Source organism: Sardina pilchardus, chromosome 2, assembly GCF_963854185.1.
Source record: "Sardina pilchardus chromosome 2, fSarPil1.1, whole genome shotgun sequence".
NCBI lineage: Eukaryota > Metazoa > Chordata > Actinopteri > Clupeiformes > Clupeidae > Sardina > Sardina pilchardus.
The window spans coordinates 32,718,868-32,738,867 of record NC_084995.1 but is presented as its reverse complement, the minus strand read 5'-3'; the positions used below and the strand labels follow the sequence as shown (position 1 = coordinate 32,738,867).

Genomic DNA, 20,000 nt, shown 5'->3' with positions numbered 1-20,000 from the left:
CACTGGTAGTGGAAGCGGCAGGAGGGAGGGAGTCTGCAGCTCCTCAGTAGCATGGAGTGGAGTGGACACACACACTCACACACACACACACACACACACACACACACATACTCACACATGGCCTCTGTCCATGCTATCTGTTCACCATGTGTGTGTGTGTGTGTGTGTGTGTGTGTGTGTGTGTGTGTGTGTGTGTGTGTGTGTGTGTGTGTGTGTGTGTGTGTGTGTGTGTGTGTGTGTGTGTGTGTGTGTGTGTGTGTGTGTGTGTGTGTGTGTGTGTGTGTGTGTGTGTGTGTGTGTGTGTGTGTGTGTGTGTGTGAGAGAGAAAGGGAGAGCGAGAGCTGTTCTTGGGCCTGCTGCCCAGTCCCAGAGCAGAGCAGAGCAGGGTTGTGCTATGCTAAGCTATTCTATGCTGCGCTGTAGAGTGTGGCGCAGGCTAGCGTGGAGTGGAGCGCAGAATAGCGGAGCGTCATGGCGGGGCCTCTCTCCCCAGGCCTCCCCAATGAGGCATGCAGCTCTCCCAGAGCCAGGCACGCTTTTACGGGCCCGCGCCCCGCTCCCGCTCCCCTGTTTATTTATCCACAGGCCCGAGATGGGCAGACCAGATGGGAACCAGACAGCTCAAACAGAAACAATGGCGAACGCAAGCAGGATTTATCACCGGTTCCCCTCCCAGTACACACACACACACACACACACACACACACACACACACACACGCACACACACGCATACACTACAAGCTCACTCACACAACCATTCACCTCCATCTATGTCGGCGCACGAACACACACACACACACGGGGTGTGTGGGGTTTGCAGTCAGGAGAGCAGCAGTGTTTATTAAAGAGGGCCCTTCGTTGACTCCCCTATCCCCCACCACCCCACACACACACACACACACACACACACACACACACACACACACACACACACACGTCAGCTACACAGCCATGCTGTAAACCCCAGGGTGTGTTGTGACTGTCGTCAAGAGAAATACAGAGCAGCTTCTTCTCTTTCTCCCTCTCTCTCTCTCCCTCCCTCTCTCTTTCTCTCTCTCTCTCACACACACACACACACACTCACACACACTCACACACACACGCTTGAATGTCTCACCATGTGACCGCAGGGGCCCCTGTGCATCATGTCCGCACATATTCCGCATGCGGAGATGGCCGACAGACTCGTCAGGAATCCTGCGCGTCTTCATTTCTACCATATAAAGCAGCGAGTTTAAACCCCCATGACAGCAAAATGGAGGAGAGCTGCGTGCCAAGTGCGGAATTGGGCTGCCGCTTGTTTGGGAGATGTAAGCTATATTGTTTAGTTGATAGCAAAAGACCCCAGACTGTTCCAGTACATCAACTCTTGTGTTCCGGGACCACAGCTGGTCCCGTTGTTTGTACATACTGGCCTTTCCCTCCGCAACGTGTGTGTTATTTGGCTTTGTTGAGCATGTGTTTAGGAGTTTGTAGTCTCTCAAAATGTAAACTTGTTTTTTTTCCCCCTCCCTAATTCTCATGCCGTGTTTTGAAGTCTCCGAATGAGCTGTGTTGTTACGAGTGTGTTATTGCCACAGCCGTTTGTCTTTTCAGCGTTGAGCGATAGTCTCTTGACCGTGCGTTGCCTTGGTGTGTCCCTACTTGTTTTTTATCTGTTATGACTTTAGGCCAGACCTCCAAAGAAAGTTCCTCATTTGCAATTGTGTCGGCTGGTTTTGATTTTTCCGGAAAAAAAAAGCGTGTGATGGTGATATATTTTTGTAATATATTTTTGCGCTTTGTTTTAAGAAAGTTCAATATTATATTGCTATTTAGATGCAAGAAGTGCTTTAGGGTAGCGTGACTGAAACTGGACCAATTGCTCTGGATATTTGTTTAACTCCATCGAAGCGTAGTAAATAATTATTTTGTAAATGAAGGTTTTACATGTCGTTCTTTACTCCATTTCAAAGGAAATGCACGTCTGTGCCAATTAAAGCTGACGGCATTAGAACAGCCATCAGCAGTACCCATCGTCCTCCTTTGTCTGTCGTCATAAAGCCCAGTCCACACCACATAAGTGGTCGCAAATGGCTCCTAGGGTTTGAATGATTTGGAAATGGGCTTTAATGACGGATCCGCCAATTAAATTCTGATGTGCTCACAGACTGGTCTTGGTTCAACCAGGGTACTTTTAAGGGCCAATACCTCGTATTGTGAATGCGGCTGCTTAAACATCAGTACAAATGGCACACACCACCGACGTGCAACTTTTCATCTCACATTCTGCCTCATTCACATCCGGATCTGCGTCTGGATCAGGGTTGATGTGATGTTTCCCCTTGTGTGAAGACCCACCTGGGCTGTATCAAGGGTGTGTGCATTCTCCGCTGCATTTGGTTTAAATTGTGATTATATCTCGAGCAGAACAACGCGCTATGTGCGTTATTTTATACCACCATATAGCTTGTTACAAACATAACATGTGAAGTGCATTTCAAACAAAAATTATTCGTCAAATTGTTTCAGGAGTTTTTTTTTTATTATTATTGTTGTCTCTGTTTTGTTTGTTTTGTTTCTTCAGCAGCATTCAGGTTGACCTGTAGCATTGTTAGGGCAGAACATCCTCCGTGTTGGCCCCAATCAGGGGTCATTCCACCTCAATTCAACGGATTTTAGAGAACATTTCTGCTTGACCATCTCAGATTTGCTTCAAACTTTTACCATCTAAAGAGTAACCATTTAAACTGACTTAGCCCAAATATTAGATTGGTATACCTAATACATCCAGAGAAAAACATTTTTGAATTGGTACCCCCTTTCTGATTTTTTGGCACATTTGCACCCTCATCTAAATCTGCAGCAAAGTTCAGATGTCATTATCTCAAAAAGTGTTCAAGCTAAAGACTTGTGACATCTTGAAATTTCACAGTCTGAAAGCCCATTTCATATTCTTTCTGGAGATGTGTTCAATTCATTGGTATAGCTTGTCATACCCCTGTAATGGGGAGATACAATATCATCCAAATTGATTATTTTTCAGTTTTTTTTTTTTGTGTATTTTTTCGGCCTTTTTGCCTTTATTAGTATAGGACAGTGAAGAGGTAGACAGGAAACAAGTGGGAGAGTGAGATGGGGCGGGATCGGGACATGACCGCAGGTCGGATTCAAACCTGGGTCCCCGTGGGCACTCGGACCCGTAAAAAGCCAGCTGTGCCACAGCGCCCCCCTTATTTTTCAGTTTTGTGTTACAATACTTACAACAAAAAGACATAACCATTTGCCAAACATTTTATTTATAAATTGTGTAATGGGGCACCCAATGTGGGGGTTTGAAAGAAATCTGCAATTGAAGTCTTAAACTTGAAAACTTTTGGAGATAATGACATCTGAACTTTGCTGCAGATTTAGATGAGGGCGCCAATGTGCCAAAAATCAGAAAGGGAGTACCAATTCATTTTAAATTTTTCTCTGGATGTATTAGGTATACCAATCTAATATTTTGGCTAAGTTAGTTTAAGTGGTAAAATTTTGAAGGAAATCTGAGATGGTCAAGCAGAAGGCATTGAATTGAGGTGGAATGACCCTCAGGCTTCTTCAGCTGTATACTAAGGCCCATTTTGTAAATGGTAACTTGCTCCCTATGTCCGCTGAGAAGTTGGTTTGCTGTTGTCCAGTACAAATGCCAAATGTACAAAGTTTTCCAGATGAAATCCAAAATACATGAGAAATGTAAAAAAAAATCTTATTATCCTATACCACCATATAGCTTGTTACAAACATAATATGTAAATGTATTTAAAACAAAAATTATATGGCAACTTCAGTTTTGTTTCAGTAGGGTTTTTTTGTATGGTCTGTTAGGATGGGTCACTGAATATCCTGTTTTTTTGTTTGTTTTTTCCCCCGCAGACGGACATCTTGGTGGTGAGTTGCGACCTGATCACTGACGTGGCGCTACACGAGGTGGTCGACCTGTTCCGTGCCCACAGTGCCACCCTCGCCATGCTGATGAGCAAAAGCAACGAGTTCACGGAGACCGTCCCCGGCCAGAAGGGCAAGAAGAAAGCGGGTAGGTCCTCTCTCCCTCCACCATTCAAAAGCAGCACGCATCTCCGGGCCTTCCTATCTCGTTGGATAAACAGTCCATCTGAGGCTCCATTAGCCCCCGAATGGGACTCTGGCATGTCGATTCAAACAGTTTAGCCAAATATTTGCATGCACCTAGAGGTCCGAGGTCTGCCCTGACAAACAGCAGGGGTAAGCATCCGTCACGATGATGAAAGACCGTAGGGAAGATGTTTGTGCGGTTTATCGATGCCGTCGGCTTCGTAAATAAAGCCGAGTGCAGGGCGATCGCCCGACATGTGCTCCCTGTGCTCCCTGTGCTCCGGCAGTAAAGGCACGGGCGTGGGTGCTCTGTTCTTGCTTCACTCGCAGGCGAGCAGAGGGACTTTGTCGGAGTGGACGGCACGGGGAAGAGGCTCCTGTTCATGGCCAACGAGGCAGACCTGGAGGACGGCCTGACCCTCAGGAAGTCCATCATGCGCAAGTGAGTGCCAGCGCCCCGACGCCCGACGCCCACCCCACCCCACCCCACTCCACCCCACCCCAAGCACCCGCCACAGTCATCACGCTTCACCACCAGCTGCCTGTGCCCCAGTTTATGGGTCTCTACACACACACACACACACACATGCATGCATTAGACTCATATGCATACACATGTGTGAATAACACTAATACATACACTAATATACACACACAAGTGCAATGAGAAATACACCAATCAGTCTGTTCTTGGTTACATGAAGTTATACTTCATATATCAAGCCTTCAGCCTGGGCTACAGAGCTGTCATTGTACGTGTGTTTGTGTGTGTGGCTGTCTGTGAATGTGTGTCTGTTTGTATCTGTGTGTGTGGGGCTGTGTGTGTGTCTGTGTGTGTTGGGCTGTCTGTCTGTGAATGTGGATGTTGTGTGTGTGTGTGTGTGTGTGTGTGTGTGTGTGTGTGTGTGTGTGTGTGTGTGGTGAGGTATAGCGGTGGTGGCGGCGTTAAAGCAGACTTCTCCAGAACAATGGTGGCCTTGCACGGCGCTGACCTCGGCGTTTGCGTGGGGCGGAATGAAAACACGGCCCTCCCTGCGCCCGCCTGCCCGTCACGGGACCTGCCAATTACCGCGGCCGCGCCGGGGCTCACTCCCGCTCTGGCCGCTCGCTCGCTCGCTCTCCCGCTCTCTCCTCCACGCCAGGCCAGCCCCTCACAATGCAGAGTGGCAACTCTCTCCTCTCTCCTCTCTCCTCTGACTTGGTCTATTTTCCTTGCTGGGTTTCTGTAAATTCCACCCATCCTCCATGTGTTTCTCTCCAGCCAGCCTCCACCTTCTTCTGCCACAGTGGACTCAGCTGCCAGTGATGGGGCTCCTCTCTTGTTCTTTAAATGTTTTTATAGAACTACCTTTGTTACTGTGTATACATTATGTATGCATAGTATCTCTATATGTACGCATGTACTGTATGTACTGTATGAACGCACAGCACAAATATATTTCCCATCGCCACAGCAATACCTATTACATTCATATTAGTGATCTCTCCCATTCGTATGGATCAACTATCGACTACTTGATCTCTAACCGTATTTGCACCAGAGGGACATTTTCTCGTGTATCATTTCTCGGCCCATACCAGCCTGGGCCCCTCCCCGTGGTGTTTGTGGTGCCGCTCAGAGGAGGCTGCCCTCTGCCTTGGCTCCAGGGCACCAGCGGGCAGGTTGGGTCTGGCCTCGGCTCTGCTCCGCGCCGCCTCCGGGGAGGAGGTGGCCCGGCGTCGTTAGGGTCCCGGGAGCCCCGGGAGCGGGAAGACGAAGGCGTCCGTTTGGAGCGCGCTCTGTTAAGGAGCTCGTAAATACTTCAGGGAGCCCGAGCCACTGTAAATCCTGTCCAGGGCGAGAGGGTCCGCGGCAGCTGGGAGAGAGCGAGCGAGTGAGTGAGAGAGGGAGTGAGTGAGTGAGTGAGTGAGTGAGTGTGCTGCAAATACAAGCGCCCACACATGCACACACACACACACACATACATACATACACACACACACACACACATACAGAGGCCTGTATATACATACACACACATACACACACACACCTATATCAACAGACACTCTGTCCTGCCTTGTGCCTCAGCTTAAAAACACGCGTACATACTTGCACACAAACGGCACGCGCTTCCTCTAAACTGTTTAGTCTCATTACGCCGTACATGTCCATCAGCCCTCGCCAAGGCAACACCTCCAGCGAATTACGCTCACCTGCGGCGGCTGTGTGTGTCGCCCCCCAGGCCCGTCTGTGGTTATGCATGACCACGAGCCCAGACCTGGCTGCTTGCGGAGGACCACTATCCTGTGTGTGTGTGTGTGTGTGTGTGTGTGTGTGTGTGTGTGTAGTTAGCTGTCTGTTAGCCTCTTAAAGCAGCCCCCCACCCCTCCCTGGCCCACTATTGTGTGTGTGTGTGTGTGTGTGTGTGTGTGTGTGTGTGTGTGTGTGTGTGTGTGTGTGTGTGTGTGTGTGTGTGTGTGTGTGTGTGTGTGTGTGTGTGTGTGTGTGTGTGTGTGTGTGTGTGGTTAGCTGTCTGTTAGCCTCTTAAAGCAGCCTCCCCCCGGCCCCTGCGGCCCTTGTTTGTCCAAGTCGTCTCGACGTCTGCGAGCGTCTGCCATGTATTTATACAGCGCAGACAGCGAGGACGGAACAGGCGCGCTCGCCCCTCAGCATCGGCTGCCGCCACGCCACGTTCCCGAGTCCCGACCCCAGCGCCCAGCCCGCCCTGCCAATCTGTGCTACAACGTGTGTGTGTGTGTGTGTGTGTGTGTGCCTGTGTGCCTGTGTGTGTGTGCGCACGCTAGCGGTCTAGTTTGTTTTCCCTGCACCAACGAGAAGTGCTTTTATTGTTTGGGGGTGTTTATGTGTGTCATGTCTGAATCATCAGGGCAGCCCCCGCCCACATCTGAGCCAGCACAGATGTCCGCCCGACCCGCCAGAAGAATAGAAATACCCCCTCAATAGCCAGTTACCAAAAGTGGATGGGAAGCCACTTGGCTAAATATGGATCTCTCGCTCCTCGTTTGTTTGTTTTCGCTGCTGCGTGTCATTTATTCCGAGTTAGTGCCTCAAAATGGCGGCCCCGTAAACGACCTCAGGGGTGTTTCCCAGGCCCCACGTTGTGCCCGAGGAGGGGGGTCCTTGTTGCCCCCCCCACACACACACACACACACTCACACACACACACCGCGTGCCTCTCATTTCCACCTGGGAGCCGGGAACACGCCGCACATGTGATGCTAATTGACCTTTGAATTGATTTCACAGTTCTGAACGGTTCCTACTGATTCCGCTCACCTACACTCTTGCTCCGCTTTCCCGTTCAAATTGGTGGCAGATGAAGAGTCTTCCCTTTCAGTTTCCTCTGACTGAGAGCTTACAGTGTGTGTGTGTGTGTGTGTGTGCAAACGTGTGTTTGTGTGTGCCTGTGTGTTTTACACTCTCACGGTGAGAAATGCAGTAAAGGTTTTACAGATGGTAGGATCCCAAGCCCCAGCATGTTAACGCCGCCTCTCAGGCCCACCGAGTATGGTGTAGACGTTGCACACGGACGCACAGCGTACGCTTCGAAAAAAACACAAAAAAAAACGTGTCGCCTCCGTTAACGTCCTTGGCAAACTTTGCTTTGTCCAAAATAGAGCTTTGGCGGGAAGTGGGAATCACATGTGTCTGATGGACCTCCGCTTCGAACGAATACCCCACTTACTCCCAGGGGGCATGTGAGCACAGTTTGACCCCTATCTCTTCCCCTCCCCTCCCCTCCCCTCCCCGGCGCTCCCGGGGCTGTTGTGTGCGGAGGTCCGGGGCAAGTAGCGAGAACAAAGGAGCGGGTGTTTGCCGCGGGCCCTCCGGCTAGCCCGGCGGCCTGAGTCAATTTGCCCTGTTGCTGCTGCTGCTGCCGCTGCTGTTGACTCTGACGCTCCCTCTGTCCCCTCAGAACGAAAAAAAGACCGTTTCTGGAGTGCATGACCTCACTGTACGGCAATGTGGAGTTGTAGGGGAGTGTATGTGGGGGGGTGAAGAGTGTGTGTGTGTGTGTGTGTGTGTGTGTGTGTGTGTGTCAGTGATTTTTAGTTGTAAGCCATTTAAGCCATTAATGAGTCACACACAGACACATACACACACTCACATTTGCTCACACACATGCAGGCTGGCAGGCTTTTCCTGAATGTTTCTTTTGTTATTTTCTTTTTTCCCCCTATTTTCCTTTCTTTTTCGCCCCCCTTTCTTCTGTACGCCAGTAGTGAGCCATCCAAACGGGAATGAGGAGAGCTGTGAGGAAATCCAGTGACATCAGAGGCCCGAGACGTTATGAGAAAGTATTTAGTGCCGAAATCTGTTTTCCATCAGGAGCAGGAAACAACATTGGTTGGCTAAATATCACCGCCACAGTTGCATTTCGAAGAACTTGCCATTTGTATTGCAGATTTTTATTGCGCAGGTCACACGAGCCCCCGCGAGCTTTGGCTTTATCGGTCCGATCGCTCCAGATCAGTCTGGACAGACTTCATTCATGTTCTTCTTTTGTTCTTTTCATCATGGTAGGTTTCCAATATCCGATGCTAGTACTAGCCACACACAGCCAGCTGTAGGTTAGCATGCTAGCATGGTGTGTGTCAGGAGAGAGAGAATCATAAGGCCCTCCTGAGCCAGCCTGGTCTGATTGCCTGCTGTTTTGAAAATCCAGGGCCACTTCATTAACAGCACCTGTCAATCAAGCTCAGCACTTCACTGTATTGGATCCCTGCGCAGCCTCGTACTCATAAAGCCCCGCCCCACACTCTCATCCACTTACACACACATTCCCTGCCCATGATCACCGTAGTCATTAGTCGCACACGCACACACACACATACATACACATGCATGCCTGCCTAGTCATACACACAGACACATTTACAGTTTTCCTCTCAAAGACACAGTCATCGGCCCCACACACAATCCCATGTGTGCGCGCACACACCCACAAACACTCAGACACACACTCACTCTCACAGGTGCCAAACCATGATGTCACATGTTGGGTGTTCCCATAAATCTCAGTCATGCTTTTATTCGCCGTTCTCTTCCTGGATGCTGGCCTACACTACACACACACACACACACACACACACACGCACACACAGAGCTCAGTATACAGCAACCTGCTGGCCCATACTGTGCCTGTGTGTGTGTGTTGCGTGTGTCTGTGTGAGTGCACATTCTGGAGCCATATGTGGTCGTGTGAGGTGGAATATTCCTCTGTCAGTTCGCACACCTCCCTGCTTTTCAGGAATTCGGCATGAGGAGCCCCACGCTGCGGCCTGGTGGAACAGCTCAGAAGTCATCATAATTTACCCTCTGCTTATTTACCCCCCCCCCCCACCACCACACACACACACACACACACACACACACACACACACACACACACACACACACACATACGCGCGCACACACATATACATGCACACACTGATGCACACATACTCTCCTCCCTCCGTGGCATGATTTATTTGAGGCTCCATCTGGTTTAGAGATCGGCGCCAGCAGCAGTCCTGCAGGCCGATGCTCCATGGTGTCAGAGGGCATTCAGCGCCCCCCTCGCACACACACACACACACACACACACACACACACACACACACACACACACACACACACACACACACACACACACACACACACACACACACACACACACACACACACACAGAGGAGCTCAGGTCGTGAGTTGGGGAGGGGACAGGAGGGCATGGTTTTCTTACACTCGCGCATCATAAATGTCTCCAGCAGGATGGGATGAGGCCCTCTGCTCAGCCACACACACACACTCATACACACTCATACACACTCATACACACACACACACACACACACACACACACACACACACACACACACACACACACACACACAGAGAGAGAGTCATACACACTCATACACACACACACAGAGTCATACACACTCATGCACACACACACACACACACACACACTCATACACACTCATACTGACAAACATGAGCAGAGATGTACTGTACAGACGCGCCGTGCACCCCGGTGAGGTAGTTAACCGCTGCGCTGCCGATGACTGATGGCAGCCCGGCGAAGTGGTGGATCCAGCTCTCTTTAATGGCGTGTTCAACTCGATGTACAGACGGCGCTCTGTCATTTTTGGCCTTGTACACTTTTACGGCCCGAGTCTGGGACCATTTAGTGCGCTAATGAAGCTTACTGTTGCCTCAGCTTTATTTTCCTCTGGAGCGTCCTCGCCGTATCTGTCACTGTTGTGCAGAGGGAGACCAGGCGGATAGAGAGAGCTCACAAACACTCGGGCCTTTTTTGCTGCGCGTACGCCCACCCGACGGACGCCGCTGGCCGAGTGCGGCACATCAGGCTCGCGTTAGTTCGGCGAGCCGAGCGGTCACACGCGGGCCAGATCCTGCCGGCGTCGCCAGCCAGCGTCCTCTCGCTCGAGGGCGGGCGCGTGTGCCAGTCATGAGTGGGTAGAGGGTTGTGTCGGAACAGGTGCGACTTTGGTGTCGGTCCTACTGCCTGGAGATGGGTTTTTCCTCTCTTTACCACATCCTTCTCTACTCCCTCCCTCTTCCTCTCTCCTCCCTCACTCACTCCCTCACCTCACTCTCTCCCTCTCTCTCCCTCTCGCTCATCCCCCTCTAGTCACCACCTCACTCTCTCACTCCCCTCCTTACTCTCTCACCTCACTCTCTCCCTCTCTCTCCCTCTCTCTCCCTCTCTCTCCCTCTCGCTCATCCCCCTCTAGTCACCACCTTACTCTCTCACTCCCCTCCTTACTCTTTCTCTCTCTCTCTCTCTCTCTCTCTCTCTCTCTCTCTCTCTCTCTCTCTCTCTCTCATGCACACACTCTTCCTCTCCCTCCTCCCTCCCCTGCGGGTTCTGATGTTGATGGCTCACAGGAGGTCTGTGGATGGCTCCAGCAGTAGCGTTGTTGTGTCAGTGTCCTGCTGTAAAGCCGCTGGGGGTCTGGCAGCCTTGGCATCTGGCCAGCTGCAGCAGTCGCAGCGCCGGGGGCCCTTTGGGGGGGGGGGGGGGGGGGGGGGGGGGCGTGGGTGGGGTTGGGGGGGTGGGGGGTTGAGTGGTCCTCTGACTGCGGCCGTCTGATGTGTCCTCGTAAAAAGGAGACGGCGGGAGGCCAGACCGTCCGTTAGCGCGGGGGGCGCTCGGCGTCGCCCGTCGCCTTCCAGAGTTCCTCTCGCAGACGTGTCACTTCCCCTCAGCCCCTGCCAGAGCAGATGGTCCGACCCTGGCAGCACCTCGAAAGAAAGCCCAATTAGGATGTGGACTGGGTAGGTACAGTAGGGGTAAATTAGAGACCGCAACCCAACCCAAACCCAGAGCTCAGCTTCACCGTGTAATTAGGAAGCATCTGTCCTCGACCGAAGAAGGGAAAAGTCCAGGATTTCTGTTTTTGTTGTTGGTGTTGGTTATTTTGATGTTTCACATCCCGCGTCTGGTTTTCTAGCCTGGGGCACTGTTGTGGGTTCGCTGTATCAGATTTCATCATATTGCAGTCCTTGGGTAGAGTTTTATTGGCATTCTTAAAATCACTTTCTGATCTCTGCCGCCTCCCCTCTCTTTCTCTCTCTCTCCTTCTCTCTCCCTCTCTCTCCCTCTCTCTCTCTCACACCCTCTCTCTCTCACAGACATCCCAGGATGCACATCAAGACAGGCCTGTTGGATGCCCACCTGTACTGCCTGAAGAGATCTGTGGTCGACTTCTTAGTAGACAACAAGTAAGGGATTTTCCCACTCTGTTAACAGTCTCACACCTCCTTGCTCTAGACTGTTAACCCTTCTCGCGTCAGCCCTATCATCAGTCCTTACAGAGCATGTCTCCCAGTGATGCTAACAGCACCTCCTCCTTCCCCCTCCTCCTCCTCCTCCTCCTCTTCCTCCTCCTCCTCCTCCTCTCACCACACACGTTGCCCAGACTTAGCACCACATCTGCTAGGCCTATTCTTGGGGAGAACACCAAGCGTTAGCGTGTTAGCGTAGCCATGTAGAGCAGCGAGGCTTTTAGTCCGGCTGAGGTGTTTAAGCGAGGTGTTAAGTACTTTTACAACCTGTCACCTTCCAGGTTTATGGTCACTTGCGTCACCCCCACACACTCACACACCCCTCACACCCCTCGCACACTCACACACACCCACACGCTCCACCCTGCAATCGCCCTGTGTGTCCGAGCCTGTTGTCATTCACAAACGTATGGACATTTTTTGTTTTCTTTTTCACATTTTCTTCCGGCTTTGATCTTTGAAGACACTCTTTAATTGCAGAGGTACTGTTGTCAGTTTGAGTTTTTTAATGTCTCTCTTCACATAAAGGAAAGTAACATAAAGTGACCATTTAAGAGGGCGAAAGCTTTCAGTCTCCCCAACCGCTCCTCCATCCTCCCATCTTCTCTATGTCCCCTTTGAGTTGGTCGATTGTGCAGCGGGTGTCTGTCAGCCCAGGCCTCCTTCACCACTACCCCCCTCTCCTCCTCCTCCTCCTCCTCCTCCATCCTGCGGAGGACCCAGAGTGCCTCCACCCCTCGCCCCCCCCTCTCTCCGGGGGCTCCCCAGCCTTGGCTTTGTGCAGCTCTGCCGGGCTTTGTGCCGGACTCTCAACAGCCTCTTGGGGAGAACTGGAGGTAGAGGCTGCGTTGAGCCCATCAGCTCTGTGTCCCCCTCACACACTGTGGGCTTTTTCTTCCTCTCACTCTCTCTCTGCCTCTCTCTCTGCCCCCTCTCTCTCTCCTCTCTTCCTCTCACTCTCTCTCTGCCTCTCTCTCTCTCACTCTCTCTCTCTCCCCCTCTCTTTTCCTCTCTCTCTCTCTCTCAAATTCAATAAAAAAATGCTTTATTGGCATGACAAATAAGATATTCATGTTGCCAAATCAGTCATACAAATGTATATTATAGCTCTCTCTCTCTATCTCTCTCTCTCTCTCTCTCTCTCTCTCTCTCTCTCTCTCTCTCTCTCTCTCTCTCTCTCTCTCCCTCTCCCTCTCCCTCCCTCTCCTTGTCTCTGAAACGGAGCCAGTCACTCTGCTTTGACATTTGAATTTGCGGAGCCACTGATGTAAATATCATTTTCTGGAAGCTGACCCTGCCATTGCGCATTCTAACCCCACCACCCCACCCCACCCCACCCAAACTCAACCCCTCCTCACACACCTGTGCACTCTAACCCCACCACCCCACCCCACACACCTGTGCTCCTCTCCTCTCCTCCTGCGCTGCCACACTCTTTCTTTCATCCAAGTATCCTGACTCTCTTTCTCTGCAGTGTTCGGTTCTCCTTTCTCACTCTCCTTTCAGGTCTCCATTTGAGTCTTGTCTCTTTTCGCCTAGTCCCCGCCCCCCCCCCCCCCCCCCCCCCCCTCCTACTCTCACTCACTCGCTCTATCTCTCTATCTCTGTCTCTCTCTTTCACACGCTACGCTTGCTCTGCCCTTCTTGAAAGCTGTATGCAGTGCAGCTCTGAAGGAGAAAAATGGACAGCGTAGCGTATCTGTTGTTTCTTTTTGCCGCTTTCACATGGAAATTGTAATCTGCTTCAAAGTGAGTAAGACAGTGAGGGGGAGCGGTAGCGGGAGCGGAGGGGAGAGACTGAGTGCACACAACAGACAGGGACGTTAACGCACAGCTCTGACACCAGCAGCACTGACCGCACACACAACAGACAGGGACGCCACTAACACACAGCTCTCAGACCAGCACTTACCGCACACACAACAGACAGGGGCGTTAGCGCACAGCTCTGAGACCAGAACTGACCACACACACAACAGACAAGGACGTTAACGCACTGCTCTGAGACCAGGACTGAACACACACAACAGACAAGGACGCCACTCACAAAGTGCTCTGAAACCAGCACTCGGTTCCTGCACAATTGCTGTTATTTTCTGGCCCTATAGTCTTTGCCCTGTTAAGACACCATGTGGAAATGACCTCTAACTACAGTAGGGGACAAAAGTTGATCTGACTTGTATTGGCATGCACTGTACAGCTTGTACCACTAGTTGCATGCTACGCATCAGGCTAGCTTGTGCCGAGTGTTCTATCCGAACCCTGCTGCTGTGTTGTCTTAAGTGTGCTAACTGGTCCCTTCATGCTCCATCTCTTCCATCCGTGGGGAGTTAGTGCCTTTCTTAGTGCGGAAGCAGTTCTCCAAGTCCATTAACTCCCAGAGGCCTAAAGACGACAGCGATCAGGACCAGAAGAAGAAGGAGCGGAATGCAAACCTTGGTAAGTAGTCATGTTCTCCTAATAGCCCATGCCACAGAGCATATAGTATTCCTGCTTTATTATGTATTAATTATTGCAAGTTAATACACCCTGTTAGTACAATCTATGTGCTGCATGGTGTGGTAAGTGGTAATGCATTGTTTTGTTTCATGGCTACCACTTAGACCTAATCTAATCAACACAATCAATAACATCCATAGATATAATATAACAGTGCCATGCAACCAACAATACACATCTTCTCATTCCACACAGACAGACACCCTCATTAACCATGTCTACACACTCTTCTTCTCCCTCCCTCCTCCTCCTCCTCCTCCTCCTCCTCCTCCTTGTCTTGGTAGACATCCTCATGTCCTGTAAAGATGACAGCCTGCTGCAGCTGGCGCGCGAGCGCTCCTGCTGGAACGACCACCGCGGGGACATGAGCGAGGCCTACCACGGCGGCCAGCTGCGCTGCTACCTGCACCTGATGGAGGAGGGCATGTGCTACCGCGTCAACACGCTGGCCGCCTACATCGAGGCCAACCGCATGGTGAGAACGGCGCACAGCGCACGCCCTCCGTCTCCCCATGGGTGAAAGGGAAGATGGAGCTGGTGTAGGTGTCCACTGTGGAAGTACTGTACAGTTCTGAGAGGGTTGTCCTGGTCAAGCTGGCACACTCAGGAGTCCTTATCATACGTACGACACTGAGAAAATATCTCTGCCTAGTCCTGAGGTTTAGACGGTTTAGATTAATCTAATGTGTCCCAAATGCGCTGTTAAGGATCCTCGTTGGGCAATGTTCTAAGGAGGTTAGTTCTATAAGGAACGTTAAGAACAGGTGAATGCTCTGAGAGTTAACCAGCATGTGCTGTGTGCTGTGTGCTGCAGGCTCCCAAGCTGTTTGATGATCCTCCCGTCCACCCGTCCGCTGTGGTGTCAGAACGCAGTCAGGTAAGGCAGCACCCTCCACACACACACACACACACACACACACACACACACACACACACACACACACACACACACACACACACACACCTCATCTATGCTTGTGTTGGTCATTTTGTAGCAGAAGGGGTCCTCAGTGTGTCTCTCTCTCTCTCTCTCTTTATTACCTGTCTATGTGTCCGTCTGTCTCAGTTTTGTTTACATTTTGTTTTGTTTATATTAGGTAAGGCTCACATTGTGAAGAGCACGCTGTTCAAGTGACGAGCCGGCCCCTATCTGCGAAATAAAAATGTAGTTGTGTTTGGAGCTCTTGAGGATCAAGTGGCTGGCTAAGTCATCGTAATCCTCTCGCGCTGTAATTATGTCTGTTTTGTCTCTGGAAAGGTTGGAGCTGACAGTATAATTGGAGCCTCCTGTCAGATAGCCGACAAGACCTCCATTAAACGCTCAACGATTGGCGCATCTACCACAGTCAAGGAGAAGGTTAAGATAACCAACTCCATCATTATGAATGGTGTAACCATCGAAGAAGGGTAAGTTCTCTCTCCCTCTCTCTCTCTCTTTCCCTCTCTTTCTCTCTCTCTCTCTGTCTCTCTCTCTCTCTCTCTCTCTCTGTCTCTCTCTCTCTCTCTCTGCAGCTTGTCTTTCTCTGTCTGGTCTAATACATGTCATGGTGGATAGGCCAACGTCCAACTTCCTTAACCACTAACCAGGCATCAGACTCCGGCATCTTGCAAGTGCTTTTCTGCGCAGCACCGCCGAGTCTATGCTCTAGCTTTCAACACCGTCACCGCACTCTGCTAGTGCCACATTTAATGAGAAATGTGTATTTAAGTGACCATTGAGATTTTTTCTCATAGCAGAGGCTAGTCCCAAAACAAACAAAAGAGTTGATATGGGTGCCTCGCACAAGCTGAGAAATGTAAAATTTGAAAATGTCAAATTTTCTTGCCTTTTCATATACAGTAATTTCCCGCATATAAGCCGCATTGTGTATAAGCCACTGGACAGTATTTTATGCAAGTTAAAAGAAACAGACCCATATTAACACCATATTAACTTCCCCCCTGTATTAACCTCATAGTGGAAGAAATTTAGCAAAATCATTGTATAAGCCGCGGCTAATAGTCAGGAAATTACGGCTAATTTTAAATGCTGCAATGATAAAATGTCTGGTTACTTCAAGACCCCAAATGTACTCTAAACATACGACTGTAATGTCAGCCAAGGTATCTAAAGGGTCCAAATGTCTAGGCAGTTTGGACTCAGCGCTTTTTTTTCCACATGGTGAAAGTCTCCGACAAAGTGGTTAATGCTGGATTAAGTGCTTAGTGTGAGGGAACAGGTGAGGGGACTTTCTCTTCTCTCCTCAAAGAGCCTCGTTACAGTGCTTACGCTGAACACAAAAACCCTGTTTTGGAAGAAGCACTCTCTGTAGCGGGGACGGGGCTTCGTTCTGCGTGGCCTGTGGGCGAGACTCAGGGCTGGGTGGGATGGGACTATTCGGGAGGGTGGGGGGGAGGGCGGCGGGTGGGGGGTGGGGGTGCGAGACTAGTCCCACTCTTGTTGTGTTGACAAAAAACAGAAACGTATGTTGTGAAATGTGTATGGATACTCAGTGACCCTGAATGAGGTCACATTTCAGCACACACAGATAGGTGATGAATATAGATACAAAGCCCCCATTCCACACACACACACACACACACACACACACCCCTCCCAACCCCTGTTTCATTCTAGGAAAGTAACCTTTTCTTTTCACATCAATTTTCATGTTGTCAGATGGACAACAGTACTGAAAGCCTCGGGCATGTCATGTAGCAAGTACGCAACATTTAACGCAACATTTGTTTCACTTCTTTTGGATCACAGACTCACTCTTGCCAGCAGTCTTTTCTTTCAGACACTTGCTAATTTCTTTTCTCGTTTTCGTTCTTTTTTTTTTTTTTTGGTCGCCCTCCACCACCACCACCCCTACCCCCACCCCAAACCCCAACCCCAACCCCAAACGGAAAGAATTTAGATTAAAGCTGATTTTGAGTAAATGACGTCCTTGCTCGCTTTTGTGGAAGTCTGAGGATAACATGAATTGTTGTGAGGGAAAGAAAAAAGGAGTCTGTTATTTTAAATCCTGGGGAAGGGCTTTTGGTCTGAGCACAGGCTCCCCCCAAGAAGAACCAAAGCCCAGAGCCAGCATGGGCACCCTCATCGCCAAGTTAGTGCACGCATAAAAGGGAAGGAGAGAAAGAAAAGGAGTAGAGAAAGACACACGGAGAGAAAGGACAGAAAAGAAAGAATGAAACAGCAATTCTTTCAGAACATAAAAAATGGAAGAAGGGATTAGCAAATCCCTGGCATGTTAAAGAAGGCACTTGCATTTTTTTTCCACCCTTTGTTTGCATGTAGGAGTGCTTGTTTACAAAGTGTTGGATTCTCTGTGTGTGTGTGTGTGTGTGTGTGTGTGTGTGTGTGTGTGTGTGTGTGTGTGTGTGTGTGTGTGTGTGTGTGTGTGTGTGTGTGTGTGTGTGTGTGTGTGTGTGTGTGTGTGTGTGTGTGTGTGTGTGTGTGTGTGTGTGTGTGTGTGTGTGTGTGTGTGTGTGTGTGTGTGTGTGTGTTCGTGTGTTCGTGTGTGTGTGTGTGTGTGTGTGTTCGTGTGTGTGTGTGTGTTTGTAAGGGGGATGAGTATGGGTAGAGTATAGGGGTTGGGAAGACTGTGTGTGTGTGTGTGTGTGTGTGTGCGTGCTGTAGGGGTGGGGGTCATAGTGAGGAGGAGCATGGTGTTAGTAATTAGTGGTATTTCAGCACAGCTTCTTTGGTGGTCTCTCTGTTTAAAAAACGCCAATCCTTGTAATCTCCCATCACCCTGCACCCGACATCCTCTCTCTCTCTGTCTCTCTCCTCTCTCTCTCTCTCTCTCCCTCTCTCTCTCTCTCTCTCCCTCTCCCTCTCTCTCTCTCCCTCTCTATCTCTCTCTCTCTCTCTTTATATCTATCTCTCTGTGTCTCTCGGTTTCTCTCTCTCTCTATCTCTCTCTCTGGTCTTTCGCACGTGTTCACATTCTCGTCCTCTGCTCAGCCTCCCCTCCCCTCGGCTGGCAGCACCTGAACAGAGTGCCCATGTGCCCGTGCCAAGGCAAGCCTGCCCATGTGAATGGCGGCAGCAGGACCGGACACGTCACAGTCACACACATTCAGAGATAGCAGACCTGGTCTGCCGCTCGCCAACTGCATATCTCTCTCCTTCTCTCTCTCTCTCTCCCTCCCTCTCCCTCTCTCTCTCTCTCTCTCTCTCTCTCTCTCTCTCTCTCCCTGTTTCTCGCTCTTTCTCTTTCTGAATTCAAATTAGTCTTATTGCTATGAAAAATAAACACATGGTCATATTGCCAAGGCATGACGGTAACGACCAGAACATAACAAGTAAATATTGGGTGTTGTTCAGCTCTCTCTCCCTCTCCCTCTCTCTCTCTCTCTCTCTCTCTCTCTGTCAGCTTATCTCAGTCCATCTCCTCCAGCCTAACTTTCTCTTGCAGTCAGACTGTGGGAGTGGGCCAAGCCATGTGTGCCATCGCCACCCAGGAGCCTTTATTTCCTATTGTAGTGATGTGTGAAGATAGCGCTTCAGACAGATCCCGGAGCACGCGGCCCAGTCCAAAGGGATTTTTTTCTCCCTTTTCCTTTTTTTTTTTTTTTTTAAAGCCGAGCTTTAAAAAGGCAAATCAGCAATTTGTCCCTCTTCAGTAGTTCAGCAGTTCTAGCACAGAGGAGACCTCTGCTGCCCTCAACGTTTGCCAAGTGGGAATATTTCATCACGGTCATGAAGATATGGGCCACCACTACTACAGAGCTCTCCTTCCTGCTAGATTCACACGTTCTCATGCTCAGCCTGCTCACACACACACAGTGCCAAAGTGACTCCGTCGAGCAGACGCATGCACGCACGCAAGGCGCGCCACACACAGAATGCGCACCCTCTCGTGCACGGCGATGCCGATGCCACGGCATTTTTGTGATGGCATTGTTGTCGCTCACGGGCACACAACTGTGGGGGAAGCTGGTGTTGTTTTTTAATATGTATGCTAATACTGTCTTCAGCAAAATAAAACAAGCTCGGCAGAGGAAAAAAGTAAAACTCCGAGGTATTGGGTTTCCTTGGTGGTGGGGCGGGGGGGGGAGAAAGGGACAAGAGCTTCAGCTGTGTAATTATCAGAAGACATGAAAGCTGAAGGTTCATGGTGAATATGTTTCGACAGCAGTGTGTGTGTGTGTGTGTGTGTGTGGGGGGGGGGGGGGGCGGGGGGGTTAGAAGAGTGAAATTGGCCCAAGCAAGTCGAGTAAACATTAAACTGTGCAAATAAAGTTTTATGGTGCCAAAGTGATCCCAGGAAAATATTATTCTTTGAATGCTGTAAACATACAGCACATTGCTGTGTATATGTGTGTGTGTGTGTGTGTGTGTTTGTCTGTGTGGAGACACGTAAGGCACAAAGCTCTGTCACACAAGTCTGAAATGTGTGTCTCACTCTTCCCACACATACTGACCCAGAGATCGTGTTTGGTGTGGACGAGTCTACGTGGTGTCTTCCTCTTCAACTTCATGCTTACCACAGTGTGTGTGTAGGCAACATTCTAACCTTGAAGTTCTGTTGTGTGTGTGTGTGTGTGTGTGTCTGTGTCTGTTTCTCCTGTATAATGGCAGTGTATTATTTCTTTTTCTGTCTGGTAGGTGTAA

At 50.1% G+C, this 20,000-nt stretch overlaps 1 protein-coding gene across 1 annotated transcript in view; it reads left to right on the top strand.

Moving 5' to 3' along the window:
* The window catches only part of eif2b3 (eukaryotic translation initiation factor 2B, subunit 3 gamma), a 33,226-nt gene that overhangs the window by 8,606 nt on the left and 4,620 nt on the right, over positions 1 to 20,000 (top strand). The window contains exons 4-10 of the mRNA XM_062527547.1: positions 3,897 to 4,056; positions 4,425 to 4,536; positions 11,744 to 11,835; positions 14,204 to 14,335; positions 14,680 to 14,870; positions 15,210 to 15,272; positions 15,654 to 15,804. Coding sequence (XP_062383531.1) covers positions 3,897 to 4,056; positions 4,425 to 4,536; positions 11,744 to 11,835; positions 14,204 to 14,335; positions 14,680 to 14,870; positions 15,210 to 15,272; positions 15,654 to 15,804 — 901 coding nt within the window. The remainder of the gene's footprint in view (positions 1 to 3,896; positions 4,057 to 4,424; positions 4,537 to 11,743; positions 11,836 to 14,203; positions 14,336 to 14,679; positions 14,871 to 15,209; positions 15,273 to 15,653; positions 15,805 to 20,000) is intronic.